General features: G+C 46.9%; 1 protein-coding gene across 1 annotated transcript in view; it reads left to right on the top strand.

Annotated features, from left to right (window-relative positions):
* Positions 1–18,404, top strand: part of SND1 (staphylococcal nuclease and tudor domain containing 1) — a 1,722,638-nt gene that overhangs the window by 724,283 nt on the left and 979,951 nt on the right. Inside the window, exon 14 of the mRNA XM_069229374.1 lies at positions 6,276–6,348. Coding sequence (XP_069085475.1) covers positions 6,276–6,348 — 73 coding nt within the window. The remainder of the gene's footprint in view (positions 1–6,275; positions 6,349–18,404) is intronic.

Here is an 18,404-nt window from a genome sequence, read left to right on the forward strand (position 1 = left end):
ACAGAGCACCCGCACTTAAGCACTGGTCAGCAGTGGTAAAGTGCCAAGGTTTTTAAAAGCCAGCAAAAATGATGTCTGACAACAGGTCGTCAGAGGGCAAAAAGTTAAGGAAGACCACGCCAAGGATGCTAGGCCTACACTGAGAAAGAGCTGGATTTGTGTCATACCCTGCTGATTCAGACGCCGGCAGAAGTCTTGCCTCCTAGGTCAGATCCTGAGCCCTTTTCTTTTGGGCTAGGCTTCGGAGATGAATGGGAGGGGTTGCTGGACAGTTTAGAACACTAGCTCCACGAAGAACCTATATACTGGCGTACAGACTTTGGTGAAGCTAGCGGACTGGATACTTCTCCAGGTTCTGGCATGCTTTCTCCCCTTACCATGGCTATGTAGGAGGGGAGCTTCTTACTCTATGGTGGTGAGGGCAGCTGAGGTCATGGACCGCGAGTTCCCTTGGTGGCTATCAGGACTAATCTGACAGAGGTGCTACAACCTGGAGTTTCCTTCTCAGAACCCATGCTCCTGTTTAATGAGTCCCTCACAGACTTCCTACTGGGTACCTGGTCCAAACCCAGCACAAGTGCTCCTGTGAACAGGACAATTGCCAGCAGCCATCACCCTGCTCCTGAGGACCCACGTTTTCAGACTTAACACCCCACATCTGAGAGCTTGGTTATCCAAGCCTCTGCCTTCCAGGACTCGTTCCCTTCAGCACCCCGCTCTTCATCCCCCTCCTTCCTTCTTCAGTCGGGTGACAGAAGATCATGTGTCCTTTCGCTGCGAGGAAGTTACTACTCTCTTGGCCAGGGGAGTCACAGAGAGGGTTCCTGTGCCAGAAGTAGGTTGTGATTACTATTCCTGCTACTTTCTAGTCCCCAAAAAAGGACAAGGGCCTCTGCCCTATCCTAGACCTAGGGTCCCTCAATCTCTTCCTCAAGAAGTAGTTCAAGATGCTCACTGTGGCTCAGGTTCTATCTACCCTGAGCAGAGGAGACTGGATGGTATTGTTGGACTTGCAGGATGCTTATTTTCATATCCCCCTCTTGCCTGTCCAGACATTACTTGTGGTTCATGATAGGTCTCAAGCACTTTCAGTTCACCATGCATCCCTTTGGCCTAACCAGCGCCCCCCAGGTGTTAGCCAAGGTAATGGACATGGTTGCAGCTCATCTGTGGAGATCAGGGGTTTCAGTCTTCCCTTATCTTGACGACTGCCTTGCCCCAGGTTGTCACATCCCATCTCCAGACTTCAGCGGACCACCTGCATTCACTGGGGTTCACTGTAAATGTGCAGAAGTCACACCGGATTCCCCCCTCCGCCACTCCCTTTCATTGGAGTTGTTCTGTACACAGTGCAGTTTCAGGCCTATCCTCCTGACCGGGGAGTCAAGGATATTCAGGCTATGATACTGATGTTTCAGCCTCCATCTTGGATTTTGGTGAGAATACCTTTGAGGCTGCTGGGCATCGTGACCACCTGCATCTTTCTGGTGACACATGCCAGATGGCATATGTGGGCTCTGCAGTGGGTGCAGCATCAGTGCTACCTCTCCAACGAGGTCCAGATCTGAGAGGGAACTGTGAGATCTGCAGTGATGGTTAACAAATCGTGAATGAGTCAGAAGCAGATCCCTCTTCCTTCCTCAATCAGATCTGACAGAGTGACATATGTGGCCCTCCTTGGAAGGAGCAGCCATCTGCAGAGGTTCAGATCAGACACATCTGGTCTCCAGCAGAATCCATACTCCACATCACTGTTGAAGCTCTGTGCAATCCGACTAACATTGAAAGCTTTTCTTTCCTCTATCAAGGGAAACTTAGTGTAGGTGTTCATGGACATAACCATCGCCATGTGATAATGCAACAAGGAGGGTAGGATTGGGTCATGAACCCTTTGTTAAGATGTTATGCGTCTCTGGAAGTGGTGGCACCAGCAGGGCATATCTCTGGTGGTTCAGCATCTGGTGGGATCTCTGAACGTCCGAGCAGACAAACTCCGCCGAAAATGTCTAACGATCACAAATGGCATCTCCATCCAGAGATAGAGCAAGGTCTAGGTAAGCAATGGGGACAGCCTTGGTTGGATCTGATTGCTTTCACAGAGAACGCTTAATGCCAGCAGTTTTATGCATTGGAGTTTCCAAAGTGTCAATTGCTTGGAGATGCTTTTTGTTTTGAGTGGAGCGCAAGCCTCTTGTATGCTTTTCTGCCCATAACACTTATGCCTAGAGTTCTCAGGAATATCAAGAACTACTGGGCCCAAGTAATCCTTGTGGCTCTGGACTGAGCACAATTGTATCATGAGCTCCTGAGCATGTCCATCGACCCTCAGATCAGACTGCCCCTTTTGGAGGATCTTCTGTCACAGCAGCATGGGAGGGCTCTGCACCCAAGCCTGTCCACTCTCTGCTGCCTTGTGTGGAGATTAAGCAGTGGGGTCAGCTGACTGCCTTTTACCTTCCTCCCGAAGTCTGTAATGCAATCTTAGCAGCCAGGTGTCATTCCACCAAAACGGTGTACACCTGTCATTGGAAGAAATTTGTGGCACAGTGCACAGACAAGTCTGTTGACCCCCTCTCTGCCCCCATTTCAGAGATCCTTTTGTTTACTTTCTTTGGCCCAACAAGGCTCTGTTTGGGTTCCCTCAAACATTATTTGTCTGCAATCGCTGCATTTCTGTGTTTACCTGACCAACTCTGTCTCCTATTGTTAGTAGGTTCCTTAAGGGTCTTACCCCATATTTCCTCCATCACCATTGAATTTGGTTCTACCATTTCTCATGTGTTCTCCTTTTATGCCTCTTCACAATTGTCTTCTCAGGCTTCTAACATTGAAAACAACCTTCCCTTTGGCTGTTAAATCTGCCCACAGGGTGAGTGAGCTGCAGGCATTGTCATCTAAGCCAACCTACCGTTCCATCTATTCTGACAAAGTGGTGCTTCACTGCAGGGCTTCCTTTTTGCTAAAGGTGGTCACACTTTCATGTAGGCCAGTTCACCACCTTGCCTACTTATTACGCATCCCTTCATCCTTATAAGGAAGAGGAGAGACTTGACTGCCTGGACCCAAAAAGAGCGTTGGCCTTCTACCTTGATTGTACCAGAGAGTTCCGGGTGGATCCTCAACTCTTTGTTGGGTATGTGGGTGTGAAAAAGGGTCAGGCAGTGCAGAAGAGAACCATCTCCAGATTGGTCATTGTTTGTATTAAAATGTTCTACGCATTGGCTAAAGAGCGACCCCACATGATTTGTACGCTCACTCTACGGTAGCGACAGCTGCAACCACTGCGTTAGCACGCAGAGTTCCAGTCCTGGACATCTGTCAGGCAGAAATATGGGCATAACTGCACAGGTTCACTAAACACTACTGCCTGGACAGTCCGGTCTGCAAGGACAGGTTCTTTGCCTATCTGGTCTTGCAGGACTTCCTAGTATGAGCTTGGTTTTCAGACCCATCTCTGGGAATGGTATTGCTTAGGTATCTCTTCTAAGGTAAGAAATCTGCAACTAGAAGTGTCTATCAAATGAACAAATTCATTAACTTTGGTAACTCCTTATGTAGTAGAGACAAATTCTAGTTGCAGGTTTCTTTCCAACCTACCCGTCTTCCCTGCTCTGCATACTGATTTTTAGGGACTGTAACGTCATCTGGTGTGGATGACAACTGTCAAGGACCCTTTCAGGGCCCTAGTTTTGACGTACCAATGGTCAGTGTTATTCATGGCTCTGCACTTCTGGTGTGGAAAGTCGTGGAAAGAAACTGACCCCAGAGCACTGGGGTGACGCCTGCATAGGTCCCGTGAAGTCAACTGGTACACACAACTCTAATGGCGTTACCGAAGGTAAGTAACTTGTTCATTAAGATCTGCTTCACACTGGCCAAGAAGCATTCTACTTGAGCTAAAGGTGCGACCACTGCATGAATGAGGAGTTCCAGTCCTTGACATCTGTCCGGCAGCAATGTGGACATCTCTGCATGTTTACCAAACCATACTGCCTGGACAGTCCGGACTGTAGGGATGGGCACTTTGCCTTTTTTGGTCCTGCAGGACTTTCTAGTATGAGCTTGGTTCTCAGACCCAATTCTGGGTATGGTACTGCTTAGGTACCTTTACAAAAGTAAGGAATTTGCAACCAGAAGTTTCTATCAGATGAACAAAGTACAAACGTTTGGTAGCACCCTATCTGGTAGAGACAATATCTAGTTGCAGATTCCTTACCTTTGAATTTCCCCCAGGCATCAGACTGGATCAGGAGATTTTCGTGAGCAGTACCCCTGTGTGCCGTTAGGTGGCTTCTGTTGGCTGCGTGTCAGTCGTTTGCATTGCCGGTACCAGATGATGATAGGGTTCTTATGTAGGTGCCACCTTGGCTCGCTCATGTCAGTTTCTTTTCACGACTCTTCATGCCAGAAGCACAGAGCCATAAAGAAACTGATTACTGGTGCATCAAAACTAAGGCCCTGAAAGGGGAACCCCTGTCCTTAGAAATAAGTATGCAGAGCGGGGAGGATGGGTGGGTCATTAAGGAATCTGCAACTAGATAGAACCGGGTGTCCTAATACAAAGTTTGTGTATGCTGAGAAGTGGGACAATTATGTGGTCTTGTGTGGTACTCTTATTAGGCTGCTGTAATACAGGCCTGTTACATGTCTTTTTCTGTCTTTGGCCCCCAGCAAGAACTTGCAGTGGGTGCGGTAAAGGTTATCTGCCTGTCCCTTTCAACCTTATTGTGTTTACTGGACCAACCTCCCTTGTTCAAATTATCCATTGTGATGCAGTTTCTCAAAGATTTAATCCATGTTTCACCCTAAATTGTTTCTAATGCCACAGCGGGACCCTAATTTGGTTCTTACTTTTAGGTGCACCCATTTTTGATTTGCTGCTCAGCAGTCCTCTGACTGTTTACCCTTAACATGGTATTTTTCACTGTGATCACTTCAACTTGTCACATGAATACATGATTGAGCTTTAAGATTTAGCAGTCCAACCACCCAGTACCACCTTCATTTCAGTCAGACTGGCGCTGCGGACTAAAGCGGGCCTTCTACCAAAGGCTGTGGCTTCATTTCACGTCGGACCGTTAATTACACTACGGATTTTCTTTACCCCATCTTACCCCTTGGAAAGTGATGAAAAGGCTCCATTTGGATTCCAAAAGGGTACTGAGCTTTTCTGTGGATAGTAACAAAGGACATCGGTTGGGTGATCAATGCACGTATGTGGCTCTAGTAGTCACCTACAGGGCAGAGAAAGGTTGATGTGGAGCCACGTGACGTCACCCGCCTGCGTGTATTGGCTATGTTAAACATTCTTTCCGGATACAGGCTTGCAGCTGGAATAGTCTAAAGGTGAGGAATCTTAATATCCAGAAAGCGTCACCAAAGGTAAGTAGCTTGTGTTTGAGATGTGAAAGTGCTCTATAAGTAGGTCTGTGAGAATCAATTACACTTAAACGAAACATAAGAAATAATGCACTATGCTAACTTCTAACAGCATTTAAGCAGTAAAAGGAAAGAAAATGATGACGTTTGTTTTATTGTAATTATTTAAATAACACTCAAGGCAAACTGGCCCGTCTTAACGGTCTTAATTAGTATGCAGGGGGTGTTATCCAACTCGGTGTTACAACATGTACCTATCCCAAAGATAAAGGGCAAAGCCTGCCTGGAACTTCAACAGACGACCATGTTACACACGTCTGTTCATCAGATGCGCAATCCCCTTGAGACCGCTTCCTTGAACAAGGACTTTATTGAAATATGTTTGGTATACCTTATAACGCTTTGTATTGATTAATGGGATTTCGTATAAAAAGCCCCAACATTTAGATTAAATAGAGAGTAAAAACAGAATTGGAATAAAATCTGAGAACTTAAATTCTCATGCCGAGATCGAGGTCAACAGTTATAATAGTTTTTTTCCCTTGTGAAGCACCATGTATTCCCTTTGGTTGAAATAAATCTTGGAGTGCAAACTTTGGATCAAGTTGAGCTATCTCAATTAAACAATTGTGCATTCGGGGTCTCTCCGTAGGGAAACCTAGTTATCGTCGCCTCATTAAGGTTGGTGCATTATTAATCTGTGGCTGCAAGTGAGTAGGCTGATCCAGCGCTTTGAAAGGTAGATTGAAGAACGTACTTAGTTTCCCCTTGACATAATGTATTTTCCTTGATTAGGTGAGGCCCTGGGCTACCTGTCTTCAGGAAGGGACTGTAAATTGTTTGAATTTACGTATTTTGTGGCTATGGCTCTGAACTCTTTTCTTTTCTTTTCACAGGGCCATTAAGAATGGGAAAGGGCTGCACAGTAAAAAGGAGGTTCCCATCCATCGCGTAGCAGATGTGTCTGGGGTGAGTTACTCTTTAACACTAGTGTGTGAAGTGTATATCTGAGCATGTGATGTAAGGGTTGTGCAGACCTATGTGGAATTGGGTTAATCAGAATGTCATCAAAATGTGACTAATAGGAGCACTTATAGTAGTTTTCCAATTCCTTTACCAAACGCTTTGAGACAACTCTCTATGAAAAGTGCAGTAGCCTTGGCAGGGATTTGAGCCTACCACCAGTAGAGTTCTATAGCAATGGGCTTATAACATGTTCTTTAAGTGATAAAGTTTGGCTTCAGTATTAATGCTTGCTGCACATCACATGGCTTTGTGTACGCTTGCCTGCTGTCATTTGTGTACCCCTAAGACGCATGGTTAGGTCTTTTCTTTAAGCTGTCTGTTGTTGAAAATGCTTATTGTGAACAAGTCAAAGCTTAGTGGGCCTTGGGCCAGCCCATGACGCCATTGACTGGCTTTTTTTGTCAAACTCAATTACTTCTTTTTCAGTGCATTTCCCTTTGATTGGATGCTGATATCCTTCCATTGCTTACATTCAAGGAGCTACAGTTTCCCTTTTCTTTCATTACCTCCATTGGCTTAAATGTGTTCTCTTGCTCGCATTGTGTGATGCATCCCTCACAAATATCTAACCCCACCCCTTCGATCCATGTTTTTCTCTCCCCCCCCCGTTGCCCCAGTTCCATAATTTCGTCCACCAATCTTCTGACACCTGTTTTTTTTTTTTCTCCTCCTTTCTGAAAATCCTCCACTCCTCCCCCTGCGCTCCTGTTGTGGATTTTTACAAGTTTGTTTTTACATCTTTGGGAGTGCCCATCAGCAACCATATGTCTCTGGGCGGCTGTTTTTCAAAGGATGTTTTGTGCACGTATTACATCACTTATTTACCGCTCCAAAATTAATGCCTGTCAACTTGGAACAGTAAATAAAAAATAAAAAAAAAAGCTAAATGGTAGCAGCAGCATGATGTATGCACTCCCGTATGTGGTGGTGACGCATGGATATGCACAAGTCAACAAGGTGGGGCACTGTAGCATCATGATGCATATGCAGATATGCATGCATACAAGTCATCTCCTTTTTTAACATATACCAAACAGCATAGACAAAAAGCATTAAACCATTGGCAAAGCCAACAGGTCATAAAAGTCAGACTTAATGGTTTTTGCCAGTGCGTGTTAACCACCAGCTCAAATTAAGCACTGAGTGGGGGAAATCTTTCTCTTGTTTGACATTAAAACATTGGAGTGTTGAGAGCTCTATTGTAGACAATGGAGCAGCTCTGGGCTTGTAATGCCTGGTATAAGTCCAGAGCTCCAACATTCCCATGTTTGTCTTCATGATTCTCCTTATTTAGAACATTCTACTCTTAGTGGGTGGAATGTTCTAATAGCCTTGTAGCCCTTCGGACGTGGGTTATACTGGTTGTCAAAGGCCCTCTCCCTTGTTTTAGCCTCTTGCTCGTGGCTCGGGCCTGTACCTCTGGTTCCAGGGCCTCTAACAACCGGTAAAGCTCGAGGGAGCGGGCTATGAGGCTGTATTAGATCCTTATGGTAAATAACTCATGGCAGGTAAACCTCTTTTGGAATTAATTGTGTTCTTTTAGTAACATTCTTTAACTTCTTACATGACCTTTCTAATGCTTCAAGGGTGTCTAGGAACATGCCCATTGCTGCTAGTGTGTAATAGCTTGGCCACCATGTTCCAAAAGTTTCATAGTACTGGAAAAAATTCCCAGCCTGTGCTTTACTCAGGTGTTTGCCAAAGCATTGATTCTGGCAAAGCAAGAATCAACAATGCATTGTAAGTCGACGCAAGGCCCTTGAATGATTAAATAGTGAGAACTGGTTAAATGGGCTGGTCTTTAGAGTGCTGTTACTTCGAGAGCTGAAAAGAGGGAACACCTTATGGATTGCTTGTTGGCCCTGAATGATGACATTGACACGTGGAATAGCTCCATGATTTCTCAGGAGGATCTGGAGAGTGGTAATAACTGACCTTGCATGGATCATCATGGGTGGGATTTGGAACTGCTGTGGTGAACTTTAAAGATGTTGACCACTGTGGAGCACTACATATGGCAGCCTGGCAAGGGGTAACTGTAGTTGGGAGTTAGTTGTTGTTTACTAGTTAGAAGCGGTAGTGGACTAATGGTATGATTTTAATATATTTTGCATTCAGACTGTACTTGCTTGTAATGTTTAACCTATTTATTTTACGTACTGCTTGCTATTCATTTTTAGCCTATTATAGGTCTTTACATGTCATTGTATAATTCTGTACTGTCGTAGTGCATTATTCATAATGCATCCTTGCAGCTATTGCTTTGTTTTTAATTGAAAACAATACAGTTTTGTTTAAATCACTTTTTTTGGCAGAGTTGTTAGATGCCTGGTACTGGCCGGTGTTGACGGAGTGGGTGGGGTATGCATTAGTTCGATTCGCCCATCTCTTCACCTCTTAGGAGCACAAACTTGTTTTGATTGGTTCTATAAAGCTGTTAGTGATATGGTGGGCGTCCATGTTGCCGAGAATTTCTAAGGTGCTCTTTTCCAAGCATGCTTATTGTCCCTTTTTTCATCCCGAATGTAGATTTAGCTTCTAAGCGATCTCTTTGATAGTCTGTCACTGTAGCAGATGGTGGTGTGAAATAAATTATTCCATTTACTATTGCCATTTCATTTTCTGTGGCCTGAGACAAAAGTCTTGCTTAAGCTCTAAATACAAGCCAGACTGATTGTGCATGTCTCCGATCTTGTTTACCTTTCAGAGTGTGGTGCCCTTCCTCTAATCATGCCGTATTTGTTGTGGCTGAAATGTTGGGACCAGCCAACCTTGAGATTGCTACCCTTGTAAGCGTTTGGTACATCCGCCTGTCGACGTTTTTCTCGTCTGTGGGGACGTGAGATGAAGTTGTTCTGTGTCCCAAATGTACACCGAGCCCTGTGCAGTGGTTTCGTGTCAGGGAAGCATTTTCAATGCCACCTTAAAGATGTTATATATCAGTGTGACTAAAAGGGAAAGTATCAAGACAACCAAGTACAAAGAGTTTGAATCATTTGTCCCTGTGTTTTTGTATCCTTAAACTGGCAAATCTTGCATGACAACAGTCATTGTACAACTGAGAGCAAAATCTTTTTTCTTCATGTTGAACTATTTCGTAACTGAGTAATAGAGGGATACTATTGATTTTTCAGGATCACATACTTTGGTGGAATATGAATGCCTGTGCTAGAACGCTTTGTTGTTTCATTCCACGGCAAGCAACTTTTCCACCTCCGATAAATACAGTTCAGCGGATAGGGGATTGCAACAGTCTTAAAGCGTAGGAGTGGGTGCCCAAGGAGGGTCCAGGAGGCCCCTATGCTTATATTTTCAGGACAATCGCTAAGTAAATAAGCTCCGTTTTAATTCTTTGTCTGCAACTTCGTTTGTGAATATCCGGTATGGTTCTGGTCCTTCTGGCACACTGCATTAGACACCCGTGATCTAGAGGCTCAAAACATTGAACTAAACATGTTAGTGATTTTCTGTTTTCTAGAAATCAAAATAGGCATCCTGCTAGGTTTTCTGTATGTTGTCTATGCTTGTGTAAATTGAAAATGCAATAGTGACGCCTGAAGCTTTTGAAATAAGAGTACTGCAGTGAACCTACACTGAGTTGGTGGTCAAATCGCTGGAATTCTCTTGGGGGAGGGAGGAGCGCGACGGGTTGTGTCGTCGATTGTTCACAGGGTACCTTTCCAAAATGGAGGTGCTGGAAATGTCGAGTGTTCTCAAGTCTGAGTCTCATGCCTGTGATGAGCAGTGCACACAGGATATTAGGGTTTCTACCAGGCCCTGTTCTAGCGGGTGGGCCAGGCCCACCCAAACATGACCTTTGGCCCTCCCACTAACCGCAAAAGAGGCCACAGAGAAAGCACTTAAGTGCTCCCTCCATGTCGCCAAATGTGATTTTTGTTTGACTTTTGTTTACTTTATCAGTCAGGGTTCATCGGGAAATAATTCAGTGACAGCTGATTTAGTGTAAAAGGTCATTTATTAGGACAGGATTGCATAAGTAACATAACCATTAACTTTTAAACGTAACCGTAACTAGCCCTCCCATTAACATCTCCTCGCTCATCCTTCCCCTTCAAACCCTTATCTCGTTTCCATTCCCCTACGCACTCCCCTTTTCCTTTCATGCCCCATTTGGTTTGTGCGCACCCCCACTCAGAGCCTTCACCTGCTTGTTTATTCCCTGGAAGGGTGGCCAAGCCCGCATCTGACTCACCACCCTCCCCCATCTACTGCCAACCAGCACAAACCCATTTGGTGTTTTGCTGCCCCAGCCCCCTAAGGCCACGCTACTGCGACCAGTACTTCTCATTTCTTGTTTGTAATCCACAAGTTCTCTCCCCACAACTCCTCAACCAGCAGTCTCAGATCTGTCAGATAGTATGCATTTCCCAGTGTGGACAGGTGAACACCATCGTCTCTGAACAGTGCAACCTCCTGCTCTGTAATGTTCTCATGTTTCAGTATTTTGATCCCTTGCGCCCAGCAAAAAACCCTCATTGCTCTGTTAAGTTTCCTTCGAGCCCGCTCCATGGCTCCATACTTTACTGCCCCTCTCCACACTCTACGTGGAACAAATTCTGTTCACACCAAGCATGTACCATGCAGTTTTTTTGTTGGTTTTTTTTTTTTAGAATCTCCAAAACCCTCTGCATGTGTTGCAGTAGCGTGAGACCTGCCAATTTACGAGATCATTCTTTCCCAAATGTATGATGAACAAATCTGGACATCCCCAGTTCAATAAGTTAGCAGTGAAGAAAGGAAGCAGGTTACCCCACCGCATTCCGCTCTTTCCCCACCATAGCACCTCGTGTCGCCTGCTGTATAGTCCCAGGGCCCGACCATATATCTGTTTCTCCACGAACTTCGCTGCCCAGTGGACAAATGAATGGCCGACCAGCCATGTAACCGTCTTGCCCTGCGATGGACCAAAAGCATCTCCTGCAATGGAAAACAACTGTAACGTGTTTTTTAACATAACAAACCCCCCCCTTTTTCAAAAAAAACCCTACAGCTGTCTCTCCCCACCTTACAGGGTCTACCGTAACGTTCACAACAACTTGATCGCCAGCGGCCTATCGCCCTGATCTTTGCCCAGTCCCAACCCAAATGCACTGCAGCCGTAGCTGCCCCAAACCTAAACGAATGCGTGCCAAAAAACCATGGCCCGGCAGCCCACACGTCCCAACACCATCCTTAACCCTCGTAAAAGCTGAAAACTAGTGAGCTTGGGCCCTGATTGGTGCACAAAAACCCCGGCTTCCTTGTTTGACCTCCGTGAGGATTGAAGCTTGCTCCATTCCGTGACTGGGCAGGCCAATACATTGCCCCCTTTCTCCAACCATACCCACTTTCCTTTACCTAGGTGATCGGTTTTCGATCGTCTAAGCAATGATCCTCAATCGATCGCCGTGCCCACACACCTCACTGTATCGTATCCCAACTGCTGCCCCCACACCCAACAATTCTGACACTCTAAAAGCCCCAAACATCCACGCCATGCATAAGCGGAAAAGTGCTAGTTCGTATTCGTCTGCGCAACATAGCGGCAGTACGTGTAACACCTTTAGTAACAAATCAAAATCAATGGTTTCCCTGGCCATTCTGCCCCAACCCTTTAACATTCTTCCCAACAGCTCATTTCTTGCTGGGTCGTGATCCAAAACAATTTCCCATAAAAGATACACCTGCAAGTTTGCCCCCGATAGTGGCCGCTGATAAACCTCTCTGATTCATGCACAGCACAAAAAACAACGCCCGATGCCCTAGCTGTCTGTCACTCTGTCCCAAAAAATTTCTGTAAACCGCTCCAAATAACTGAAAAAACCCAAACAGGCCAACCGGTAACCTTGCCGAGTGGATAACGCTAAAGACATCTCCACCAGTCCCGTGATCACCATGCCCCCCATTCCCAAATGTCTGCCGGGACTGCTGTCCTGGGCCACGCCTCTGCGCACCATCTGCCATCCCAGAAAATCCCAAAACCATGCGCTACTGCTGCATCTGAAAATATCTGCGCTTGCCATACTGTCTCTTCTTCACAGAACCACATGGATACACCGTTGAATTGTTTCCCACACCCTAACCTCTTCTCTGAGTCCCATTGACACTCTTATTCTGTGGTGTGGCAAAATGTGCCTGACACGGACAAACCTAGTCGCCTGCAAAAAATTCCTCCCCCCCCCCCCCCCTAAATGCCCTACAAGCAAAGTTAAGGTACCCCGACAGCTTCTGGGCTGTTCTCAAATCAATTTTCGTGCCTCCTTCGCCGTGACCAAGAAAACCAGCATCTCCGTTACTTTCTGTGCCGGTAATCTGGCCGTCCTTGTACTGGAGTCTAACTCAATACCCCGAAAGGTGAGAACCGATGAGGGACCTTCGGTCTTTTCGGGTGCCAACGGCACTCCCATCTGCTGTGCCATGTCCTGAAAATTTTCCAGAGCCGTCCGGCATTCCCCTGCATCCTTCCTTCCTACAAAAGGGGGGGGGGGGTCATCCAAGTAATGGGTCACCGCATAATGCCCACTGCTCTTGACAAAAACCCACTGCATGAAGGTGCTAAAGGCTTTGAACAAGGTGCATGAAATCGCGCAACCCATGGGCAGGACCCTGTCCACCTAGATGGCTTCTTCAAACTGCATCCCCAGCAAATCAAAAACCCTTGGATGTATCGGCAATAACCTGAAAGCTGATTGTATATCGCATTTTGCCAGTTCTGCCCCATGGCCACCTGCCCTGACCAATTTTATAGCATCATCCACAGATGCATACACCACTCTGGTGTTTTCTGCTGCAATGAAATTGTTAACAGATGTGCCCTCCGGCCATGAGAGGTGATGTTTCAACCTGAATTCACCCGGGGCCTTCTTCAGCACGACTCCCAATGGGGATATCCTCAAATTCTGACTTGGCCACTCATAAAACGGGCCCGCAATTCTGCCCAATCACAGTTCCTTGGCCATTTAAAAAAATATATGTTTTACCACCTGTGGTAGTTCCTTTGCAGACTGCAAGTTGTATGCCCAGCGTCTCACCCGTGAGCCTTGGTAACTGACCCTGAAACCTTCTGCTAACTTAAAAGCAGCTACCCTATCCGTGTATATACGCAGCCATGGTAAGATAAAAACTACCTAACTGGCGTAGCCCCCTTTTCAGCAGTAGCGCCCTGTGTCCCTCTGCCTTTAGCCACCCTCCCTTGTTCGGAGGGACTGTAGAATGAAAAGCCTTGTGTGACCGGGTGACGGCCCCGCGCTTGGAGCAGTCATGTTTAAATTTGCCAGGATGTCTGGAGCAGAAACCCTTGTTGAAATTCCAGCACGCTCCTGTTGTGTTAGGTGTGGTTCTTCCCCCCCCCCCCCCCCGGGCGGGACGTGCCTGAAACAGCTTATGTACCACTGGTCACCCACTGGCCGTATGTGTCGATGTTGCGGATTGTGATGATGCCATCCACTGCATCCATAATTCTGGGTCTACGTCCCCCCATGGCTTATCTGGATAAATGCTCAATCGAGCTCTGAAATCCTCGTCGTAACTCAGCCAGGCAAAGCCCCCAAAATGCCTCTGCGCTTTCCTAATGATGTCCATGTATTTAAATAGCGCCATAGCCCTGTCAGGGTATTTTTTGCAATAAATGCCTGCAAAGATTAAAAACTCTGATGTCCAATTGTCCATATTAATTGGCGCCTACGGGCCAACTCCCCCTCCTCTTCTTTAGACCCTTCTTTGGCTTGTATGTCCCTATGTAATGATTTAAAACGTCTAAGTACTCGTGTCTCCATATTCTGGCCTTTGTTTTCTCCGCTATGTGTGAGCCCAATGGCATAGCCAGACCCATATAGGGTAGCCTCTTCTTGTGTTCTCCCCCTTCCTTCTCTTCTGTGCCTGACTTCTCTCCCGCTGCTTTGTCCCCGCCCTCAGTTGTACCTCTGGCTTGCAGCTCTGTGCCTTTTTCCCCGCCCTACTTATCTTTACCTGTTAGTGTGTCAAATATCGAACCTTCTCCTACCCCAACGGACTTGTAAATTGGAGTGTCATCCCCTTTTGCACCATCCCCCCAAACCGACCACCATTGCCCTTTACCTCTGCCATGTGCAGCCACCTGCCGCGAAATCTTCCGGGCCCCTCAGCCCCGTGCTTGTTCTTGCCTTCTTTCCTGTGGACCACTGCTGTTGTCCCGCTCCTGGAAAATATAAGCAGAGAGAGAGGTTGCGCCGCTCTTGCGTCCTCTTCCCCTCCCCCTTGTGCTGTGTACCTCTGTTTCCCTGATCTCCCCCTCTTCCCATTCTTCCAGATCCTTTTCATAGTCAAGTTCCAGCACATCCTCTTCGCGCACATCCTCTTCGCACACATCCATCCGTTTTTCAACACTCCCCCCCTCCTCATCATGTAGTTATTAGACATGTCATCGTGACCCACGTGGCGTCCGCCATCTCTGTGTTGTCCCTGATCCTGCGGAGTAGAGAAGGCCGCTGGAGACCCCTCTGGCGCTTCTGACCAACGTGCCGGGGCCGTATTGCGCCCCGTTAGTATCGCCTTCTTTCTGCCAACCTCTTGCGTTGGCATTGACCTTCCGCGTGGCCGTATGCGCCACTGGCTCCCATCGCGCTGCCTAAACAACTATCCTCCCCGACTTCTTGTCCCCTTCCGCTCGGGACCCATACCCAGCTGCCGCTCCGCCCTTAGGTAAAGACAGGTCCATGGGTGTAGTTTCTATGATGGGGGCGGGGAGTTCCTGCACCAACGTTTCTTGCTCAGGGGCCCCATCCGCCATGCTCTGGTTCTGTGATAGCAAAACCTCCCCTGCCTGCTGAACTGGCGCTGTGCCCTCCTGTGAGGGCCCGGCTCAGCTTCGGGGCCCTCCCCGTCTCCCAACTGGCCGGTGGGGGATGTTGCGCCAAACGCCCGTCCCCACCGCCGTTTTTTCTTTTTTTTTTTTTTTAGGCTTTTTGGCCCTCTCTGGGGATGTGCATGTGGCAACTGCCGCTGCTACTCGACTGGACGCGGCTCGCACCGGCCGTACCATCCTCACCCAGGCCTGTTCCAGGACCCCAGGCCTGAGGAGGTCAGCCCGCCCTGCTTCTCCAAGAATTGTCCCTAACTCACTTAATTGGGCCTTAAAGGCCGGTGGCGAGGGCCCCACACTGTAATGAATGTGGGCTCCCCCACCTAGATAATTATAGTGGCCCAGCCTGAGTCTATGGCGTAGTATTTTTTATATATATATATATATATATATATATATATATATATATATATATATTTCTGTTTATTTTTTTATTTTTTTATATATATTGGGCCCCCACGCGGTCGGAGCCAGTTAATCTGGACCGCCGCTACTGTAATGTTGGGCCTATAACAAAAAGGCCTGCTGGCGGGGCCCCTAGGGTCCGTGGTGGCTTAAACCCAGCCACCTGTTGCCGCGGAGCCGCGAGGGCCGGCCGGCCAGCAAACACGTGCCTTGTTCCTGGAAAGGGGGGAGCGGCTGCTCGAAAAAGGAGCATATGGCCGCCCCCAGTAGCTGAGAAGGAGGAGGGGTGGGGGGGGGGGGAGGGGGCGCGCGGGCTAAAAGCGTGCCCCGACCTACTGCTATAAAGAAAAAGGGGAGATACCCGTATACCCCGTCCCCGGGCCCCACCCTATCTGAACCGCAAAAAGGTCCCGCAGTGAAGATCCCCAGGGACCGGCCACTCCAAACTAAACCGCGCGATGGGAGCGCGGAAAGAGGCCGGTCCCTCCACCCCCAACCCCTTTTATTCCCTCCCCTTAAACCCACCCCCACTTACCTTTTCCCCAATCCCTGTCCTCCTTGCCGTCACTTCCTTCCCGAACTGTCCCGCAGGAAGACTAGAGCGTTGCTCTTGCTTCCCGCGGGCCCCTCCAATGCGAAATCTCTAGAGTACATTTTGTAGTTCGTAGTTTTAATAATAACTGTTCAGCTTGTGTACTGATAGGCATAAAAATACTGCCTGAGACAAAACTCTGGGCATGCCTGTAAAAAGAAAACGGGCCAGGGGCGGGCTTAGCTCAAGTCTGAGGCCAGCTGCAGTGGGGAGGTGTGTATTGGGGGAAGAGGAGACCGAGGTTTACCTGCCAATGATGCAGCAGGTGCAGTGGCACTAGAGCCCAGGTTGTAGGCTGCCTCTAGAATTGTTGAAAAATGGGCACACTTAGGCCCACCCAAACGCGCCCTTGGCACATCCAGATATACATTCGTGGAACCGGGCCTGGTTTCTACAGACACCACTATGTGTGTTGATATTGAATTTAAACGTACCTTGAGGTGAGGGTCAGAGATGCTTTTCTGGCTACACGTCTTAAGCTTGCTCTACAACATTCCGTGTTTGCATGGATGCACATATTTTTTTATCTAATCTCTCTCCTTCAAAGTTTGGTATTAAAACGTACTACTTGGTGATTAATCCTTTTTGAAGGCGGTTTGGCCATGGGGGAAAATAATAGTTTCTGAAAGCGGTTGAGATCTCTGGCACAGTTTGAGAATGGTAAAGTAGTTGTACCACATGTCGCTGTGCAAATAGTGTATGCAAGATTTGAAGCGAAAGTAAAGATTTTAGCACTGCAGATATTGTTCAAGAATTAAAAGCTGGATGTTTCGCCTCACCAGTAATTCAGAGTTTTCAGGAGATGTTGGCCACAACCTTTGATTGTGCATAAACGAAGTAATGGAATAGCCACTGCACTTACATGGTCAGTCTTGTTGATTGCATATTATTGCACCATGTGAATCTTGTATAAGTTTTGTGAGACACCATGGGTTAATATTAGTGATGTACGATTGGGTTGGCACTTAAGTGCCATATAGTGGACTACAGTCCTTCCTGAAGATCTTTCCTTTTCTGGTTTCCTGGGTACGGCTAGTTTTTCTGGCAATAGTTTTGAAATCTGATTCCTGGCTGTGTAATTTTGTCCTTACGTTCAACCTGGTTGCTCTTTTTATAGGGTCTTCTCTTTATTGACGGCCTTGCATTGCATGCCTTGGATGCAGGCGAATCACGCATCTCGTCTTTTTTTAGTGTTCGTACATTCTAACTAATTTATATGCGCTTTTTGTACTATTGTTGCTCCCTCGTCTTTTAATTCCACCACCCCTTCCAACACTGGCAGCTCTTCTGGGGCATCACCCGCTGCACCTGTCCATCGCAGGACACCTTACAGTAGTTGCACACATGTGGACACTTATGCCTCAAATGAAATAACAGCGGACTCCCTCTTGCTTCTGTCACGTGAACGCGCTGCTACAGGATCAATCTGCGTTTCAACATCTTAAAGGATATTTGCGGTGCCTACCTCTTGACAACAGTGGGAAGACCATGGAGTGAGATGTTGTTTTCATTCCGGCATTTGTAAGTAACTCAAAGTTGCAGTGACATTAGTTGCAACACACTTTTTTTTTATTGCTTCTAATGTACTAGGAAAAAAACGCTACTGGTATAACAAAGTGCACACCTGTTTGCCGTACCTGTTAACTGCAGTGTTGCACAGCTTTCCATTGCTGGACAAGGGTATGCTTAGGACCTTTGCTTAGGATTATTATTCAGACATTTTGTTGGAGGTCCTGCGTAAGTCAGCTGAGTAAACACCATTCAAAAAGGATAATCCTGCTTAGGAATGTAGATTTTCCAAATAAATTATGATGGAAAGTCTTAATTTTATTAAAGACACGGAGGAGAGTATTATGCTTACTTTTCCTGCTTTAATATCAATAGCAGCAGTCAGGAGTATTAACCAATCCCAGAAGGTTAGCACAACAAGCTACCAGTGGGAGATAGTTAAAACAAACCAATCAGAATGCGATGCACATAAAGATATACCCAACTTGACTGCAAGCAGCCCTCTTTTCTTCTGTGAGAAGTCATTAGTAACATTGAAATAAAGGAAATATACAAGCAATTATTCAAACAGCTAAAATTAGAGAGAACACTTCCTGGAACCAGTCCAAAACAAAAGTAGAGAGTCCGGTTTGAGGCGAGAAAGATGGTAGTGAT

This window comes from Pleurodeles waltl, chromosome 4_1, assembly GCF_031143425.1.
Source record: "Pleurodeles waltl isolate 20211129_DDA chromosome 4_1, aPleWal1.hap1.20221129, whole genome shotgun sequence".
Lineage (NCBI taxonomy): Eukaryota > Metazoa > Chordata > Amphibia > Caudata > Salamandridae > Pleurodeles > Pleurodeles waltl.